At 39.1% G+C, this 20,486-nt stretch overlaps 1 protein-coding gene across 6 annotated transcripts in view; it reads right to left on the bottom strand.

Annotated features, from left to right (window-relative positions):
• The window catches only part of POU6F2 (POU class 6 homeobox 2), a 317,306-nt gene that overhangs the window by 17,214 nt on the left and 279,606 nt on the right, over positions 1–20,486 (bottom strand). For all 6 annotated transcript variants that reach the window (XR_003397925.1, XM_026843964.1, XM_026843960.1 and 3 more), the window contains exons 7-8: positions 15,089–15,295; positions 3,347–3,515 (exon numbers count right to left, since the gene is read on the bottom strand). Coding sequence is in view for 5 of the 6 variants with exons in the window: in XM_026843964.1 (XP_026699765.1) it covers positions 3,347–3,515; positions 15,089–15,295 (376 nt within the window). In the remaining variant the exon portion in view is untranslated. The remainder of the gene's footprint in view (positions 1–3,346; positions 3,516–15,088; positions 15,296–20,486) is intronic.

Below are 20,486 nucleotides of genomic sequence, written 5' to 3'. Positions count from 1 at the left end.
GCCTCCAAAGCTCATATCTACTCAGTAGAGATTTGCTAAACCTCTGTATGGAGTTTTCTTGAAGATTTTCTCTGTACTGAGGACGCTTGAGCCTAAGGCTGAAGTAGGTGGAAAAGAACACCCTCTTCTATGGTTTTGGCTCTGGCTTGCTTCGGGCCAGGGCAGCAGTAAAGACAGACTGACTCATCTCTCTTCTTAGTGAGCATTTCCCACACTCCTCTGATAGTTTCCAAGAGGGTGGGAGTGGTGTCTGCATGGTTTGGATGCAGAGAGGGCAAAAATTTACCTTGAGTCTAAAGAAAAAGAAATGATGGAAGGAAAAAAAACCCAGAAGACTACTGAGGAGCAGGGATTGAGTTTGGAGTGGAGGGAGAGAGGGACTGACTATGCAGAGTAGTAATCACTGGGGTCGAGGAAAGAAAAGAGGAAAAAAGAGGCAGTACTAGTTATCACTAGTTATCACTAGTTACTAGTGATAAAACAAGAGGACAGAAACTACCTAATGAAAAGGCTGGTAAAAGGGACACCAATATGGTCTGGGGTCAGATTGACTGGGAGCTGGAGGGGAACTGAAATGGGAAGAGGAGTTGAAGAATGATGGACTGTGGGGAAAGGACTGAGAGAGAGGAACAAAAGCATGGAGGCAAAGGGAGCATAGAACATGTGGAGAGGAGTGTGAGGAAGTAATGGGACTGGAACAGGACAAGTGGTAGAAGGAGTCAAGCCTGAGAAGAACAAGTAGAAAGTCTGGGTTCAATATCTCCCCCTCTTCCCCAAACTGACATTACTGTGCCTCATATTCCTCTGCTCTCAGGCAAATCCATGAGCACAGCATGTCTCTTATTCCTTTAGAGCAGGACCAGCAAGATGATAACACAACCTATCAGCTTTTCCATCCATTCAAATGACAGAAGATCTCATATTTTCAACTATGAATATAAGCATTATCTTATCTTACCATAAGACTGACTTACATTACTATTCTGCTTTTGTAACAAACTCAAAATTTATCCAAGCAAAAAATAAGTTACAAGAACATCATCAGAGTTGCACAAATAAACACTCAGAAGCTACAAATGCAGGAGTTACAGTAGCCCACAGCACAGCGTAGCACAGTCTTTGAGCTCCGGATTACCCCTGCCTCGTCCAGTGCACAGGACAAATTGTGCTTCATAATGAAGGACCTGATTGATGTATTGCCTTTTCACTTGTTCAGTGTGGCACCAGACCTCTATTAAAGCTCTTTACCAAAGACATTTTCTCTTGAGCTCTTCTGTTTTTTTTAAAATCTTAATTTATTTTCTTGTGTTTCTATAAGATGAGGGTCTTCCCCTTCTCATTCACAGAGAAATGGACAGATATTAAGGGAAAAAGCATTTTTGGCTACCCAGTCTAGGTCAAGTAGGAGATTATTTTTTAGACCATGTCTTTAAATGGTTCTTTACAGAGTTCCACACTGAAAGTGCACTTGAAATTGTAACTGTGAGTACCAGGTTCTTCTGTAAATTAAAGTCCAGAGTCTCAAGCTGGATATTGAGGGAGCACTTGTGAAAAATCTTCTTTAAGTGACTTGTCTGCTGTTGCACTGGAATTACTTGGCAGACAGAAAGCTTCAGCTCCTCAGTCCTCTACCGCCCGAAGCAAGACCATCCTTTACCCTTCTACAGTTCCCTACCTCAAATGATGCACAAACTGGGGAACAGTTTAGAGACTCAGGTAGGGAACAAACCCTGGGACAACAGCCCTCCTGTTGCATTAGTAATTCTGATGCATCCTTAGAACAATTCCATTGGGAATGTACTGAAAGGATGAGAAAAAAAAAATCACAATTGTGTGATTTTAATCACAACATGTATCATTATCATAAAATACATGTTCTAAGAGGAATTGTATAAGTTGAACAAGCAACTATTTTTCTAGCATCTCCTAACTTTTGATGGATTTATCCTGTAAACTTAAAATGGCTTCTTCCATGTTCCTTTTATTGTGCAGTGCACTTATCCACGTGGGGAAATTGACTGGAATAACCATTGTGGGGTAGAGTTTCCCTCAATAGTTATTCTAGAATATTTTTAAAATAAGAATGTCCACAAGGGAGGCTATTCTGGACTAGCCATTGAGAAGTAACTTATTCTGCACTAGCTATTTTAGTCAGGTTTCTCACATAGATGAGGGGTAACTTTATGTATTTTTAACATGAAGCCTCTTATTTGTCTTCTTCCTACAAGCTTGACGACATGAGAAAATTTACTGACAAAGCAATAACAGTATATTTATAACACTATAATTATATCTGTATCTATATATTTTATGTACTTACAGCTACCAATGCAGATATTTTTATTCTAGAATAAAAGTATTCACACTGGGAGTTATATCAGTATAATTTTAACACTATAGCTCTGCTAGTAATTTCCTCATGTAAAGAATCTCTGAAATAATCTAACCGAGATTTTTTCACATATTCCCTTGCATGACAGATTCTCCAAGCCCTCTGTAAGCTTGTATCAGTTATATATTTTACATTACCAATACAGTGTGAGCTATAGTGTTTGTTTACTTGAAATATGTACATGTAATATCTTTGAACAAGGTCATCGAATACACTCAGATTTTTGCAGATGTGCAAAAACTGTTAATGCGTCTTATGTATACTTTTAACCTGCTGGTTTTGCTATGTAAAGACCAAAGTTAATGCTGATAAGGTAATAGCAAAGACTCTGAACTATGTGATCTTGAAGAAAGGGCTGTTCAGGAGGTCAGCTGCTACAATCCTAACACTGAAACTCAGTTATTTCACTGCAGTGTGCTTCTTCCTCCTCTCCACATTTTTCAGTTCGTTCTTGTTTAAATTGTTCAAGCTTTTCCTGGCAAGAAAGGTCTCTGGTTCTAGGTTTGTGTAGTGTCAGGGTTTGTAAAATGGTTTGTTACACTAACTAAGCAAACAAACAGTAACCAATAAGCAGCCTAACCAAAAGTAGGATCTGTCTGCCCATCAAATTCTAAGCAATATATTTCATTATATTGAATGATTCATAAACTTCTCATTTCCAAATAACATACCCAACATTTCAGTTATAAGAATTGCCCTCATAAGTCAATTAACAGCTGCTACCATTTTTATGACCATTTTCAGCATTGATTACAATTTCTCAAGGCATGTTTACCTTAAGCCCCATCCATGACAGCACTTAGCAGTCTCACTGGTAAGAGTCACTCTACTTAGCAATATACAATCTACTATATGAAAAAAAAAAAAAAAAAGAGGAAAAGCAGATCAGGAAACTCAGCAGTGAGGAGGACAAACAGAGGGGAGAATTAAGGAGAGCCAGGGAGCAATACTTACTGCTGACTAACTGGCCAACACTCAAAGCTGAAGAGGAGGAGGATGAGGAGGAAGAAGAGGAAGCCTGACGCACTGGGCTTTGAGACATAGATGCTTGACTGTGAGCCAAATGCAGGAGATTGGGTTGTGAGGCTGCTTGTCCCACTTGCGTCTGGGAGGGCTGATGGAGCTATATGTTAAAATGTAAAAATAGGTATTTAGAAAATGAAGCAGTAACAGGAAACTTCCAACGCACCATCTCACCCATCTACTTCTGGGGAACAAACCCCATAGGAGCATCAAATACCATGGATTTATTTCAGATGACTGTTACAGCAGGAGCAATCTGAGCTCTTTTGCATTCTGACTTCCCATTTTTTCTCAGTTCAACCAGATAATTAATCTAATTAGAAGCTAAATACTTGTTTGAAAAGGGTGATGAGACCTATGACATTCACAGCAGCATTCTGATTTAATAAATACATGTCCTTACCTGTTTTCTGACTAATGAAGTCAGACTTATTCCCTACATGGATTCTTATATAAATCAGCATTGTTTCAGAGAGGTTGTTTCTTACTGCAGTACCAGGGCCAAGAAGAGCAGGAATGGGAAAGAGAAGATAAACTGGGGAAAGATCCCTTTCCTACAGAAAGGAATAATCCGTTTTATTACATTAGATCTAGCAAACAAACCAAAACGTTGAAATCTTATTTCTCAGTCAATAAATTGTCCTCGCCTAAAACACACAGTGAAACGCCTGAGCCCCATTCACATCAGGACGGTGTCAAGTAAGATGCACCTATAAAGTCTAGTGAGTACAGTAGATGTAAATGATATGCTGTGATACATGAACCTGGCTTTAAAATTTTTTTAAACAAATTTTACAACAGTGTAGTCTTCGGTTGTTCACTAGAGGAAAGGAAAGAACCATTAATCCCTTCTGCCTATAATAAGCTTTCACATGGGACTGAACACTAGAAACATTCTCTGGTGCTGATTTTTACATAAAACTCCCAGCAAATTCAAAGGGCAGTCTCTCTTCAGAAAGAAGGTACACAATGGACCTTACAGTTTTGAATTGGCTTCTAGGAGTCCAGTAAAGCCTTTTCAGAGCTTAATAATACAGTAATACTGTCCTGATACACTCAGGTGACTGCTACTTATTATGCCTTTATTTTATGTTGATTCTTGATATTGATCAAAAAAGATTGCAAAAATGTACTAAAAGGCTTCACTTTTAAGTGATAGCTGTTATCTGAATTCTCAGAAAGGGGGAAAGATAAAGGCCTATTTGGCCTTGCTTGAAGTCAGTAATTTAAATCTATTTCTTGAATTCTAAGGAGTATGAGTTTTTCCCTTTTGATATTTAACTGAACAAATTACTTCAGAAAAGGAGCTGAATTCATTAGTAATACTCAAATTATATATAATACACTCCCAGAACACACAGAAATGACTGATGCTAAGTAGAAAACAAATTGTATGGTACAGTAGATAAAGGTATCTGATCGCTTTCAAGATGAGACTTTTCTGTGGAATACATATGAACGATTTTAATGACATTATTCCTGTCATGGGTCTGTTTAAGAATGGAAAAAATCACAACTCCTTTTTCTATCTCCTATATGCAATGATGTAACACAAAATGAAGCAAGAAACTTTGAATTACCCTTAATAATAATGAAAATTATTTATCTGACCAGTTTTAGCCAATTCTGAGTTCTCTAGGGATCAATAAACAAAAACATTTTATTATTTCAAAGACCTTTTTTTGATCAAGCACATTTTAGAAAAGAAAACTGGCACTTTATCATAGGGATAATAGTTGAGAAGCTTATTGAAAGGCTTCCAGAATTCACTCATGCAAGCACTGGGCATCTTTTAAAAAATTTTGCTAAGGGCTATATTTTATCCATAGAGAACTCCCAACACGGAATGTCTACTTTTATAATATCTTCTCCTAGGGAAGCAGTCCACTAGGAGGGCTGGCCTCCTCTGAATGCTGAAGAAACAGACTGCCCATCCATTACACCCACATCACTCCAGACTGCAGCTTTCAGAAACAGGCAAGCAATTGGAGTCTGGGTCTGTTGTCCGAGGGAATCTCTGGCAAAACTAAAGATTTCAGCCTAGGCGAGGGAAGAAAAGTACTGTATTTAGATGAGTTAGATGATTTTGCGCTATCTGGAACAGTCTTAAAGATGTTAGTGCTTATCCACAAGGATGGAGGAGCAAACATAGTAGCTATCTTTAAACAGAAGGATCTGCAAAATTATAGTCCAGTCAACTAAACTTCAACCCGTGGAAAAGTACTGAAGAAAATAATCAAACAATTTGTAAGCACCCACAAGAAAACAAGGTACCAATAGACTGCATGGATTGTTAGGAACAAACTGTGTCAAACCAATCTGATCTCCCTCTAAGACAGGGTAATTGGCCTCGCGGACAGGGAAAAAGCAGTAGGTGGTTTGACTTTACAAGTCTCTCGATGCTCCCTCGTGTGACATTCTTTATAACCTAGGGAAACATAGTTTAGATGAAATTGCTGCAGAATGAATGCAAAAGTAGTTAGAAAACAGAACTGAGAGGAGAGATATCTATCTGTGGAAATGGTAGTGTGCGCGTATGGTGCTTCACAGAAGTCTGTCCTCGTTCTGCACTACTCAATATTTTCTTAACGACCTGGATGAGGGGGAAGAGAATACGCTTACTAAATTTACATGCTGATGACATGCTGGGAGGGACTTTTGATAGGTTGAAGTATGGGATTAGGATTCGAAATAATCCTGTCAGTTTGAACATGCCACTAGCAATCCTGGGGTGCCACAAAAATGAAGAAAAGGCAACTGCCATACCAAGCTGTGTGAGTGGGAGTGATGTCTGTAGTGTATGTGAAGCATCTTCTTTTCTACTAAGCACTGCAAAGACCTCTGCAGGGGGGGGCATCATGTCCAAAGCTAGATGCCACACTTCAGAAAAAATCTGGACCAACTGGAGGGGAATAATTAGAATGGCTGAAGGCTCGGGAGTTACCTGAGGTTTATGAAGACAGCTGGAATGAGCTTGGTTGTGTTTAATCGAAGGAAGGGAAGACTAAGTGGAATATGATGCCTGCCTCAAATACAGGCAGAGCTAATGAAAAGAGGAGAGAATGAGTCTGTCTTACATTTTATAGCTGAGAGAATGAGGTGTAATAACCTGGAAGATTCAAATTAGGTGCTGGGAAAAGCTGTCTAATGTGACAGTGAAGTACTGGCATAAACTACTGAGGGAACCTGTGGAGTTCTATGAGAGTGCTTAGGAGCAAGTTAGACAAATACTGGAATAGCTACTCCACCTGAGAACAACAGAGTGGGCTGGATAATCTCTTCAATCTTGACCTTCCAGCCTTAATTTTTTAAGATTCTATGCTATTTCTTATCATGTAAAACATAGATGGCAAATCCAACACTTTCCAGCCATGCTGCATGTATAGTCCCTGAACAGTTCAACTGTTGAGCATGTACACAACAAATCTGAAGCTTTCAAGAAGCACCAGAATGAGAGGGCATTCTCTGTTCTCCAGTCGTGCATGCAAAGTGTGCACACAGCCAGGGCCACTGCGTAGCACATGCACAGTATCCTGCTTAAGTCTAGAAAATATATGATTCTCTGCACAATGTATTGCACAATGCATCTTCAAACATATTTTTGAAATCACTGGGATACCAGTTTTTAGCTTTGCAGTTTTCTTGTCAGATGTCCAGAAATCTTTGGACAAATGTAAGAAATTCTCAAAACTTATCTGTGCAAAAAGGGATATGGTTAGTGAAGTCTGGATGCACATTGACCTTAGGTGTAATAGAAATATATAAGAGATATTTACAGATAGTTGGTTTCTAACTCTCTGCTTGTGAGGGAAAAGGGAGCAATGGGGTTGGAGAGGCTGAAGAGTCACCTTAAGGCCTGACCAGGGACTGAGGGTGGATTCCGTCTTTAACTCCCTACATATTTTCCAGCACACCCTCTGTTTTACAGACATGATGGTTAAGCTGTAAATGTCCTGCTTAAAGAACAATGATAGTTATCTATGTCATGAAATTGCATTAAAACACTCTCTCTCTTTTCATCCACTATAATTTCCACTCTAGAAATAGCCTTAAGGAGAGGCAACAAACAGATTATGAATTAGATACCAGATGACAGAATCAATTCAAACTTGCAATAGCTGACTTTTCCCAATTTTGGACACGTACATATGATATGAATTATATTTATGACTGTTGTGCATTTTCCATCCAAAGACAGAAGGAGGCACAGAAATTACAGAAGCAGTGGCTGTAAGTGCCATTCTGTGTAGGTGGATATAGGAGACATGCTGAGAATGATGACCGTATGCAACACTGATCAGTATCTGGCAGAAATACATGTATGCACACTACAGCTAGAGGAATAAGATGAGTATGAGAAGCATAAAGTGCATCACAATAAACTGAAAAATGCAAAGGGCCTGATTCTTATTCCTTTTACATTAGTTTTACATGCTGCTGTCAACAGTGAAGGTAGCATTGATTCACAATTGCAGAGGCAAAGAATGAATTAGGTCCCTAAGACTAAATTTTGTTCTTAAATTATGTATATAAGAAATTCCTACACCTGGGATGGTTGACTAGAGTCCTGTATTAAGGTCTTATGAGTTCAGAGATGTTGTTCCCTGCATCCAGAAAGTTACATGATAATGATAGAGTAGTTAGGTATTTTACATCAAATAAGGAAAGAGATAGAAACTAAGCGGAAATAAAGAACAAACTTTTGAGAGAACATTGCCCTGTAACGTAACAGAACAGCCACTGGTTTCACAGAGAGGCTGGACAAACAACAAGGGCAAAATATGGCCCTAATGGAAGGGAGAAGAAAGTAATGGGTCTAAATTGCAGTAAGGGAGGCTAAGGTCAGGCATCAGGAAGACCTTTCTAATGCTAAGGAGAGTGGCCTAGGTCACCTAGGGATGTCAGGGAACCTCCATCACTGAAGATTTTTAAGAACAAGTTAGACAAACATCTGTCAAGGATGATATAGGGACAGTTGATCCTGCCTAGGGGGAGGGGATGGACTGCATGACCTCTTCAGGTCCTTTCCAGTCCTATTTTTCTATGATTCAGTGGAAAGGAAATCTGAGAGACAAGGAAACACAACAAATTAGAGAAGACAGAGGTGAAAAAGACAAGTATAACAAAAAGGGCAGAAGAGATGAAACTAAGAGGAGTGGTACAAAGAGCAAGAAATACATTTTAAATAATCCCCTTTATGATACAAATAAAGATTTTTCTATTTTTTTCTGATGTCAGCTAGCTCTTCCTGGGAAATATAGACATTAGCTCTAGTAAAGACTAAAGTTGATGGAAGGTGCTGAAAAATAAATACATTAATATATAAAGATATTCACAAACATTTTGAAATGCCATGCTAATGCACTGCAGAAGTAGTAGTTTAAGCGTTTCATGCTTCCATTTTTCCTATAAACAGAGTTCTCTGCTCCATCTACATTTCCTAAAATGTGCCATACATTTGTTTTTGAGAAAAAGTGGTGGTGTGCTGTGGCCACTGCGTGATTCAGGAGTGTCATGGCAGAGGAAGTCTGTCTTCAAACCTATTCATAGTGCATGACCAGGCATGGACTTCAAAAAGGTATTCTTAAATCTTCTAGCAAATGGAGAAAGTAAGTTATTAGGTATATCCACAGACTTCATGCCAAATCACTTTCACAGTCAACTCTGCAGAATGTTTCCCAAACACTGTACCCCGCCACCCTGATTTAACTTACTCAACTAAATTCAAGTAAGTGAATATATGAATCTGAAAGCTATTTGATACTTAACAAGTATATTTTCTCTCAGTATAGTATAATATAGTATAAGGGGTGTCTATACACACTGCTTACATTGACAGAACATGTATATTTGGAAACCAGCACAAAAAAGCTCTTTGGGTTGACACAGGTTGTGCACATACTTGGCTCAGAATGAAGACTACATCAAAGAAGTGCTGGTGTGCTGTGGACATAACTCGGAGCAGGACTTTGACAGCATCTACTGAAGTTCTTTCAAAGACTTTCTGTGGGATCAGAACTATGTTCAAAGTATATGCTGCAATTGAAGATCTCTCGGCTCGCCAAATGAGGTTGAGGACACAGCTGAGCTTCTGCAGAAGATACAATTCTGTACGCAAATCAGGTGCATCAGTCATCTTTCTGCCCCCCATTGGGAATGATATAATGTCAGTATTACAGTAACAGATTTAAATGTGTAGGTAAGCGCATAATTCAAAGGTAACAGTAATGTTCCTACAGTGAACAGTGCTTTATTCTCTCTATGCCTCAGTTCCTTAGAATGACACAGGTAGTGTAGTGTTATCTTCCTTTTCCCAATGGTGTGGCGTAGTTATATTGACTTTTTGGAGATATCCTATTCCTACAAATGCAGGTGCCATGAAGAAAAGTGGTCAGGAATAGATGTTAAATTACAAGTCAAGTGTTCATGCTGTTGCATGGAAAATCTGATGTACTTCCTTGTACTAGTAAATAGTCTGGTAATCTTGACTTCCAAAAATCTAGTAAAATCTAGTAATTTTATCCATGGAATTATGTGGTGCTGATGGTAAAGGAAAACAGAGAGAAGTGGGAAAAATTGTTACCCTCATCACTGAAAGTCATATAAACAGCAAAAGAAAAACAAAGTTGGACTGAGACAACACAGTTCAGTGGCTATATTCAAGCACAGAGAAAGAAGAGTGCATTTCTCATAAACCAAGAGAGCATCAAAACAGTAAGAACATTGCAGAGAGAAAATGATTGAGAGCTGGTTAGAGTTTAATGGGAGAGGGTAACAAGGGAATGCATAAAGTTGTGATAATGAGATGGTAGGGTCTATGTGGTCCGTTGAGACTGTAGAAAGAAAATGTCTGGCATGAAATTTGAAAGGCAGATGTACAAGAATGACCACAGAGCCATATGAGAGCTATCTGTGTCTTTTCAACAGTTAATCTGGAGCATGATAGCCAATGACAACGAAGATGGGGAACTGACTACGTAAGAAAATGCTGCCTAGTAGCTTGTTTTATTGTGTTAGAGTTGGCAGAAGCCCAAAGCTGGTAGTGCTATAAGACACAATGAAATATGAAAAGTTCTGGCAGGCAGTGTAGATAAAACAAGACTGGGGATAACTTGGACTACAAGCCTGATTTAATGAATCTATGTAGAAGGAAAGAGCCAGACAACAGCAAGAAGGGAACCCACTTGATGAGGCACACTGGAGAACAATAAAATGTATAGAAGTTGCTTCTGTGTGTGCAGACAAATAGTTAGAAACCCACTAATTATTAGGAAAGCTGTTTAAGGAATTCATAAACAAGAATGTGTTCTGAACCACAGTGATCAATGGCAACTGCATTCTTCTTACCTAATTCCACTCATCTAAGAACTGTCTATCCTAAAATCGCTACCCTAGCCCTCTCTCACAACAGTGGAAACTAGATACCTTAAGATACCTATTAGAGTTTCAACCTATCTAAAAATTATTCTATTTTGACAGCTTGAGTTGCCCATTGGACATGCATATGTCTCCTTGACTATGTCTCTTTGTCTCTACAGAAAATATAGTTAACTAGCTTTCATCAGATACCTAACTGCTCTATGACTAAGTTAAGCAAGTTAAACCCTTTTCTAAATTTCATAAGACTCCAATTCATGGTTCAAGATCCTCTGTCAGTTGTGATGGCGTTAACATGTGTTGTTAAAGATATGAAGGAACACCTTAAAACAAGGTTTTCAAATCTGATGTCAAATGAAAATGCTGACAAGTTGTTACAACAAGCTCATCTGCTCTTGAAAAAAAAATGTGCATTTAGCCATATAACCTGGATTTTAACAAAATCCCTCCTGAGAGGCATGGAGGAAGTGCAGAAGTTAAGCTTACAAGGCACTCTTCTATTATGAGATATAAACAGCTTAAAAAAGCAAGAAACATAAAATTATGGAATAAATCGTCCTTTTTCAAGAAAGGAGACTATAAGTAGAGATCAAAGGTTTTATTCCAAATTTTTGAATGGTTTCATCAAGCAGCAAGAAAAGATGGCGAACCATGGGAAAGTTGAATCAGCAGGAGGCACATGTGAGTTTCTTAAGCTAGTACAGAATACCATGAACAACTTATAGATCCTGTTTACAACACGCCAGGGGAGCATTATGACAGATGAAGTACAGAGTAGATAGGTGTAAAGTGATTCGTGTTAAAAGGAACCATTTTAGTGACTCACATGGTAACAATCAGGGAAGCAGAGATGTATCATGGTGTATACATCTGCTTATTGAAAAACCTGCTCAATGAGCAGAGATAGTTAGAAAAAAGCAGGATGTTAGGCTGTATTGAGATAAAGACAGAAAATAATGCTGAAAATATTATAATGTTATTATGTAAAACAGCGAGACATCCTCACTGTGATCACAGCGTACAGTTCTGATCACAAAATCTTGAGGAGATTAGTGTGGAAATTGAAAGGGTTGGGAGATGGGCAGTAAAAATTATTAAAGGCAAAGAAAAACTTGTTTATGAATAGAGATAAAAAGGATACAGACTACAACAGGAGTACAAACAGCTGTCTGCTTTAGAAAACCATTACAATTTCTAGGAGAATTCTTGGTGTGTGCACAGATATTGCTGCTTAGGTTAGCAGAATCTTGGAAAACAGTGAAAAACACTGAAGCCTTAACTACTCAGTGTAATTTAAAGATGAACAATCCTTACTGTGGGTAGTTTAAAGGACATAGATCAGAAACATCTATTTATTCTTAAAACCAAGAGGAATAGCATTACAACGGAATTGCTTGTGTACATTAAAAAAGCAACCTAGTTACAACAAGGAAAAAGAAGCACCACTTTACACTACATGTGAACTGTAATCTGTGAACTCATTTCCATGAGGAGACATTGGGTTTTTAGTCTGTCAAGTTTAAAAAAGTTGTATGAATAAATAACACATGTAGTCCACCTAAGTAAAGCTGACTAAAAACAATATCCGAGGCATTTAAATCTTCAGGCAAAAAGCACTAGCACGCATTATTTAGCAAGTGAAACAGGCTACACAGGTTCAATTATTGCGACTCAGCTAGCAAGCAGCAGCTTACTATCACCACTTGCAATCACCTCTCTTTCTCCTGTAATAGTTAGTTTCCAAGAAAGTGACAAGTTGAAAGTTAAACTACGATCATCTGCTACTGGAACATTTTACTACATTATTTATTTCCTCATTTATTTCTCCATGACATTCTCAAAACTCTTCCCAAACTTGTCTTGTATTCTTCTTTCTCCCTTCTGAAGCTGCTTTCATCAAGTTAGAAGACACCAAATGCCATGTGACACCATTTTCAAAAATATTTTTAATTTCTCCTGAGCCCTCTGAGTTCGAGGAATCAGTTCTTTTGAAAACAAAGTCTTAAATTTATGACTAAATATGCTATCATTAGCCAAACACTACAGTTTGGCTAAGTCTTTTTCCCCCAGCAGTAAGATAAATTCAGGATCTCCTTATTCTTCGTGTAATTCTATTTACTTTTCAAATGAGATGGCAGTTTGTATAGTCCACGGTCAATTGCTTTTGACTGTCCATCGGCATTATTCCTATGAGGAATCAGGCTCTCATACCTCTTTTCTGCTCGTACTGAAATCAATGGCAAAATTTCCTCTGACTTCCTTCCATAAAAGCAGAAGAGCCAGTAGAGGGAGCACAAATACATAGAAATAATTTTCTGCAGTTCCTATTAAAAATAGTACTGTGTACTATTTTTTCATATAGTATTTGCACTACTTTTTTTTTTTTTTTTTTTTTTTTTTTTTTCCCCCCAATCAAAACCAGTGTATTGATCAGACTCCAACAGATGTAGGTAAGGAGGGTCTATGCTGTTGGTGGCCCCTCCTGCAGCCTCTGAGAACTCAGGACTGTGTGAGAGGCACAGGTTGGACCCTGCAAACCTCATCTTGGCAAAATAAGTTTTTCTACCTACACAGACCAGCACAGTATGGGGCACATCTTTGGCTCTTGGACATAACCAGCACTCTGCTGACTGACAGTCTCCGCCAGCTGATCGTTGCACGTGATGACACAGGTTGGGTGAACGAGTACAATAGAGCACAATATGGGTAAACAGTGACTTTCTACCTTGAACCTCTGCTCGTTCAGCAAGCTGCAGCCTTCAGCAGCAGTCTGTCCCTTTATGAGCCTGGTACCACTAGCTGTGCAGAGAAAGGTCATACCTCTGTCCCCTCTCTGCCCACTGATACTAGTGGCAGACGTTGCCTGGAAGAGGTTGCTTTGCTGCAGGACTTAGAAGGTGCGCTGCTCTGCAGGTGAGAAGGTCTCAGGAAATAATCCTAGACCTCTATCCTCCTCTTTACTTCTAAATTTCACAAGCTTCAAATGGGACCTCAGGATTGCTATGCTTCTTGAGAGCTTCCCCCAAAAGGAGAGAAAGATCTGATCTCTTCAGGGGACTGACTCAAAAAGAAACACCCCACCCCACACACCCCCCGGGAAACCAAAGGTAAACTGCTGAGTTTCTTATTCCACTGTCAGGCTTTCCCATGCTGGAGAACACAGAGCCTGCCCTCCCATCCATCCTGCTTTGTTTTAAACCACATACATGCAACAATTCCAAAAGCACTTGCCAGGAGTGTAAGTCTGCTCCTATTAAAGAAAATAGTGTTAGATAAATGACAAGTGCTTTGGAAAATGCCTCTGCTAGATAACACAGAGGATAGGATGGAAAAAACAGTATGCAACCACTTGGATGTGAAACACTTTCAAAACAAACAAAAAAGTCATCTTAGAGATCCACTGGCTCTCTACTTCTAAATTTGAAAAAAAATAATTAATCTGTTTGGAGTTCAGGGGGGCCTGGGATTTTCAGAAACAAACAAAAAGCTGCTACTCTTGACTGGAGGTGTAGGCAGGACTAGCAAACAAGCACCAGCAGCAATAGAAATTCTAAGCTGAACATTTAAGTGAGTGACACTTTTATAAGTACATTTTTGGTAATCACATCTGATGTCTTTTCCATCCTCAATTTCCTCTCTTTCAGAGAAAAAAGGTGGCACTACAATTCTTTGCTCTAGAGATGTAGACAAAACTAAGGAATTTGACTTTAGAGTAGTATATAAAGAACTCCAGAAATCTTTCTGGACCTTGGTGAAGTTGGTGCACCCATCCTGAAATCTGTGAACTACCTGGCGTCTTATACTGAAAAAAGATTTCCCTAAAAATACTTTCTGTCTAAGCAAATATGTACAATCATATCTGATTTTTCAGTGAAGAAGTTGTTTTTGTTTTTGTTTTGTTTTTTTTTCTCTGCATGTTCCAAAGCATGTCAAACCCCAGGCTACTAGTTGACCACTAACCAAGGAACTGAACTTTATAGGCCAGGCAGGCCTCTCCTGTTTCATATTCTTACTGCACTTTTGCTACACTAAATTTGTCAGTTGGCCCGATATTGACATTTAAAAGAGAAAAAAGAATAACTGGATAGCCCCTGAATGTATAAATAAATGCTATAATATGACATTATGAAATAACTACATATAGTATGCACTAGTATACTATGTATGATAGAATTAATCTTTTGTTTTTAAAAATGATAAAGAAGTGTGAGTTTTTAGAAAGGTTATGAGAGAGTGTGTGAGGAGTATATTTCTGCACATCTGTTTTGATAATCATTCAGGCTCCAGACACTTTACCTGCTGGCCTGGCTTGAGCGGCGATAGAGTTATTCCCTGGGTATTGATCACTGGGAGTATCTGGTTGCCGATGACAGTAGCGATGATCTGACCCTGGGCATTGGTCAATAACTGCGGAGTTATCGGCTGCACCTGAAGTCCCTGAGCTCCACCTGCTGCCTGGCTGGAGGGGACTGGATTAGGCATCAGTGGGATTGTCCCAGTAATCTGGAAAAAATGACACAGAAAGGGAAAATGCACACATGATGCATATACTTACCACACATAATTACTTGTTCTATGCATGATAAATCAAATTTGGTTGGAATACACACAAGCTGGAGGTGAGAAATAACCATTCCTTTACTGAGATGATGAGGACTTTCAAACTCATTTGTTGCATCCCACATCACCTGTTTTACCACTGCCCACCGTCATCCCCAACAAATCTGCTGTGGCTGAGAGTGCATGAAACAAATGCCAGGCCACGCTCTGGTCCCGGGATGATGTTTGTTCCCACACCTCATTTGAACACAGAGTGAAATAGAAGCAAATATCAGCCTGTTTTCTTGCTTTCTACAACTCATCTGTACAATGTTATTAACTGTGAACTGAAGTGCTTTTGTGATTTTCCTTGATTTACTGATACCTAGTACTCTAGATGACCACCTAGGACTCCCATGTGATCACAGGGAGGAACAAAGATACTGGTGCCTTTCAGGACATGGCTTATTAAGATATGTTGATAAAAATGCATCTGCTTTTGGATGGCAACTAAGTCGTACAACACAACGGAAGGGCTGGTGTTAGATAAAACATTTTAGTTAACATTTCTGGGGCAAGTGCTTGCAGAAAGAGACACTTAATGACATCTCAGACTTGAGAATACAGCGATTTCCTAAAATGTGAACGTGCCTGTAAAACTAATATTAGGATGAGATGTCAAACAGATGCTATAAGAAAGCTTGTCAGTCAATAGCCACCAGGCTACAGACAGTTACGCTGTTGGAAGACTTTTTACAAGTATTAGAGCATCTGAAACAAACTTCTGATAAAACTTGGGAATAAAACAAAACTTTTTTTTTTTTTTTTTTCCTAACAACAAATGAAGCTAGAGTCATAGGATTATCTTAACAGGAAAAAAAAAAAAAAAAAAAAAAAAAAAAGAGACAAAACACATCTCTCTTTCCTTCACCACATCTTCTCTGACTTTATCATAGCCCTCCCCCCAAACATCTATCCCATTATAAAGCCTCCAGTCTTCCCTCTCCAGGGAGGCCTTGCTTCCTCCTCTTTATCCTCAACATACCCCACACTGCATGTCCCTTTTGTCCCCCAGTAGTATGATCCCAGTTGCCCTGAGTCCCTTATAACATACACTGACTAGTGGTGACCTACTTGACTGCTGAGAAATAGGGTGGATTATGGCTGAGTTCTCCCTCTTTTTCCTCAGTGGAGATAGTAAAAAGGTAGCTTTCCTCAGTTTATCTGCTGATTACCATTCAATTTAGGGGCTTAATCATATTTTTAGATCTCTTTATTTCTGATAAATTTTGTTGAAACTGGTCAGCTGTTTCAAAGACATTAGGGAAGTATGGAGAGATGTATGGATGGATGTATGGATGGATGAAAAAAGGGAAATAAGGATAGATGGAACTAGTCATAGACTAGCTTCCTCATGAAAACAGGCTAAAGTGTTCGCAATGAAACTTGAAAAGCAAATTTGTCTCCAAAACAAACATCTAAAATTCCTGTTGCTTTCAACAATTAATTTATATTGTATGAATGGGAACTGCACAATAGAGTGTAAAACTAGCTCTAAACTAAGTGTTTAGTGAAAACACCAGTGGCTTTGTGGGCAGACCAGTAAGTTACTTTCTGAGAGTGCAAAACTAGAGTAACAACTCTGAATCTCTTGCTAAAGATATAAAGAGGATACATGTATGAACTGTGTTGTGAAGAGTAGCAGGGATCTGTAAAGACCTCTGCATATTTAATCACCAGAGGTGATACACAGCAACCCCAGAAAAATCCATCCTCTTGAAAAGCATCATGCAATGATATCCCACTAACTCAGGCATAGCTGGAGGGGGAGGATCATCCTCTTCCTTCTGTTATTAGGCTAAGATATGACTCAGGTGACAGCATCCTAAAGAGTGACTGCTCCTTCAGCAGTCACAGCCCAATGATGTGCCTACAGGTAGGCTCAACTGAAATACAACATGACAACTTAACCAACTCCTTGAGTGAAAAGAGTGCACTTGGTTAGCTACAGCAGCTCAGCTAACAAGTGGTCGGTGCTGAAGTCATCATTGATTTATCAAACTTGCCCAGTTAGAAGTTTGGATGGGAAGACCAGAGAACCCTAAAAAAAACCAGGAGAGCTCTTCTGCAAGGGGACCTGGTAAAATGGCAAGCCCACCTACTAAGCTGTATTGTAAGAGCTGCATATATCAAAACTGTTCAAAACACTGTGAAGATATCATTTAAGTTCTCCTTAATGCATTCCTAAAAGGTAGACAGATCAATAAAGATTATTACCCCCATTTTACAGATCATGAAAGTGAAGCACGATGGAGCATATTCAGAGATTTTGAGTTAGCCTTCTAAGCTGGAATTTCCTGTGAGCTTCTCTCTGCAGATCACAGTACTTTTATATATTTTTTTAAGGTGTCCCTAGCTGAACTACAGCTGCTTTACTGTTTATGTGAGTAGATGGCTGTTCACTGAGGAGGGAGGCATTTATGTACATCATTATCAAATTTCAGAATATTTTCTAAAATCTGACTTTCAGTGTGCATGGAGTGCAACATGTAAATTTCTCTCAATTTTTGGCGACCTAAAATATTTATAGGTCACAAATATATTCTTTCACTTCTAAGGTATCTCACCAAACACAAGGAATAACCCTTCTTAATTTTATGATCAGAAACACAGCAAAGGCCTCCCTTTCCTTTGCCATGTCAGTAAAGGACGCGACCTTGGAGTGTCATTACTCCAATGTAACTTTAACTATCAAGGTCCTAATCCTAGCAAAGCAAAAAATGCTGCGCTGGTGTTATCAGTAATAGAAATGTTTGCATTCACATTTAAAATGCATTTCTTGGACTGCAGTTGGACATTTTATAGAATGACAGTGCTGAAGTGGACAGTTTGTAAGGTCAGAAGCAGAAGGCTATCTATATGTATTAATGTGTGTCACACACCATTCTGTACGTGGCATGTTGTACATGGACACAGACAGAAACGGAGCAGGGAAACATAGCTGGGAGAGGTGTTCCAGAGGGACAAATGAACAAATGCCCTCAGGGGTGTTACCAGAGGAGCCAAGGGTAAATCTGAATGGGAAACAGTTTTCCCACTTTCTGAAACTTACTGAGAAGTCAAGATATTTTTTCCATTTTATACCAAAATATAGTAAAACACTGTCTGGTTAAAAACCCAGACATCCACTTCTTTCTAGTTAACCACCAGGGTTACTCTTTATGGCATGCACCTTTGATATGGGTAAAGCCAGATTCAAGTTTCCGCTTTCAAGTTCCCCCTCCTCCAAGTACCCTCCCTCATTCACACACAGGGAAGAGTACTGAAACTGCATACCCTCCTCAAACCTGTGTGACTGTCCTGATGCTGGGCCAGATCCCTTTTTCTCTAATTTTGGTATGAAATTTCACCCTGGGCCCTGCTAATCTGTCCTTTTAAAGCATCATAAAGTTGGCATATTATGAAGACAATTTATGGTTTTGATACATTTAACTTTTCTGAAGAAATAAACCAAGACCATGCCCACAGGCTTGAGACACTGGCATGCCACAGTACAGATTATTTAATTGCCAGGTATTTCTGTAGTGCAGAGGCATTGCTTCTTTCTAGCAAAGGCTGCTATTTCAGATTATATTCAAGAACAGTTTAGGAATAGCATGTAAGCACTTATGCCACAAGATACTTACAGAATCACACAATCACGGAATGGTTTGGGTTGGAAGGGACATTTTAAAGATCATCTAGCTCCAACCCCCCTGCCACGGGCAGGGACACCTTCCACTAGCCCAGGTTGCCCAAAGCCCCGTCCAACCTGGCCCTGAACTCTGCCAGGGAGGGGGCAGCCACAGCTGCTCTGAGACATAGCAGAAGAGGCTTCTTACTCTGTGAATGCTTGGACACAAATTCATAAACAATTCCACCTGTCAAACACGTTCTTGAGATAACAAAGACATCCCTAAAAGTCCTCATGATACAAAAATATAATTTAAAAACTCTTGGGCTTTTTTCCACTATGCATGTGACTTTCACGATTCCTTTTATACCTCATACAATGAAAGCAAGCACTAAGTGTTCACAGAGGAGTTGCAAAACAGATGTCATAAACAAAACAACAAACAGGAGGTTTTCAAAGTCCGAGGGCTAATTCAAGGGACCCACCGGGTCAACGCTCCATAACCTCTAAGAGGGTCAGGCACAGTAATTTGCAGAGTGCTGTTGATTAAAATAAATGACACCTGGTTGTATCTGTCTGAGGTACCAGATATAGGCACAAAATGTAGTGCAGATGTGACACTGGAAATCACAGCCAGATATTTAATGTAAATTCAAACCTCGGCTTTTTTACAGAGACAGGGCTTTGGTCCACTTCTAATTAACACACCAAAACTGTAATTCTGGCCTGTTCAAGAGATAGAGTGTTGTCAGAAGCCTTAGTGGAGTCAGATTTGCACTTCAAGTATTCAGTGAGAATCCTTCATTTTGTTTTACAGATTAATAGATACATCAGTTTCAACCTGAGGTGCTTAGAGAGTAATTTATTTTTTTTTATGCTTCCCAATGTTAACTAAATTCTAAAAATCATTGATATGTTCCTAACTTCAAAGGAAATTCAGGGCAATATTTAAGAGCAACTGAATACTTTCCATTGATTAATGTTGGTGTCATTCTAGCATCCTAGGATTTCAAGATGTCTGAGATCTGGCCTCTCAAATCTTACAACTTGAATCTGCCATTGCCAAGACAACTTCTGCGATTAAGTGTTGTTTATATGAAATAAAGTTGTAAGGCTTGGCTTGCACGTGAAGTTAATTTGTTGATCTGCTCCCACATACCATCCGTGTGCTCAGCAGTCTTTGCCTACATAGTCCTGCAAACTGTAAATTCATCTGCAATGAAAGAATAAGCGCACAATTAACATGAAGGTAAAATCCCAAGGAATGGAGCTGACCATGGAGGAGAAAAAAATCTCAAACCCTCAGAATATCAACACCACCTGTAAGTGTTACCCACAATGGCAGGGAAATGTCCTAGGACTGATAAACTGAAGTGCTAGTCACTATTGTACCTTTAAACAGATTTTGGTCCCTTGCCTTGCTCAATAAGGCTTCTTCTCAGAAATGAAAGAAAAACATCTGATGCCTTAAAAGTGATCCCT

This window comes from Athene cunicularia (genome assembly GCF_003259725.1).
Source record: "Athene cunicularia isolate RWA chromosome 2 unlocalized genomic scaffold, athCun1 chr2_part2, whole genome shotgun sequence".
Taxonomy (NCBI): Eukaryota; Metazoa; Chordata; class Aves; order Strigiformes; family Strigidae; genus Athene; species Athene cunicularia.
The sequence above is the reverse complement of the archived record's forward strand: the minus strand, read 5'-3'. Positions and strand labels throughout refer to the sequence as shown.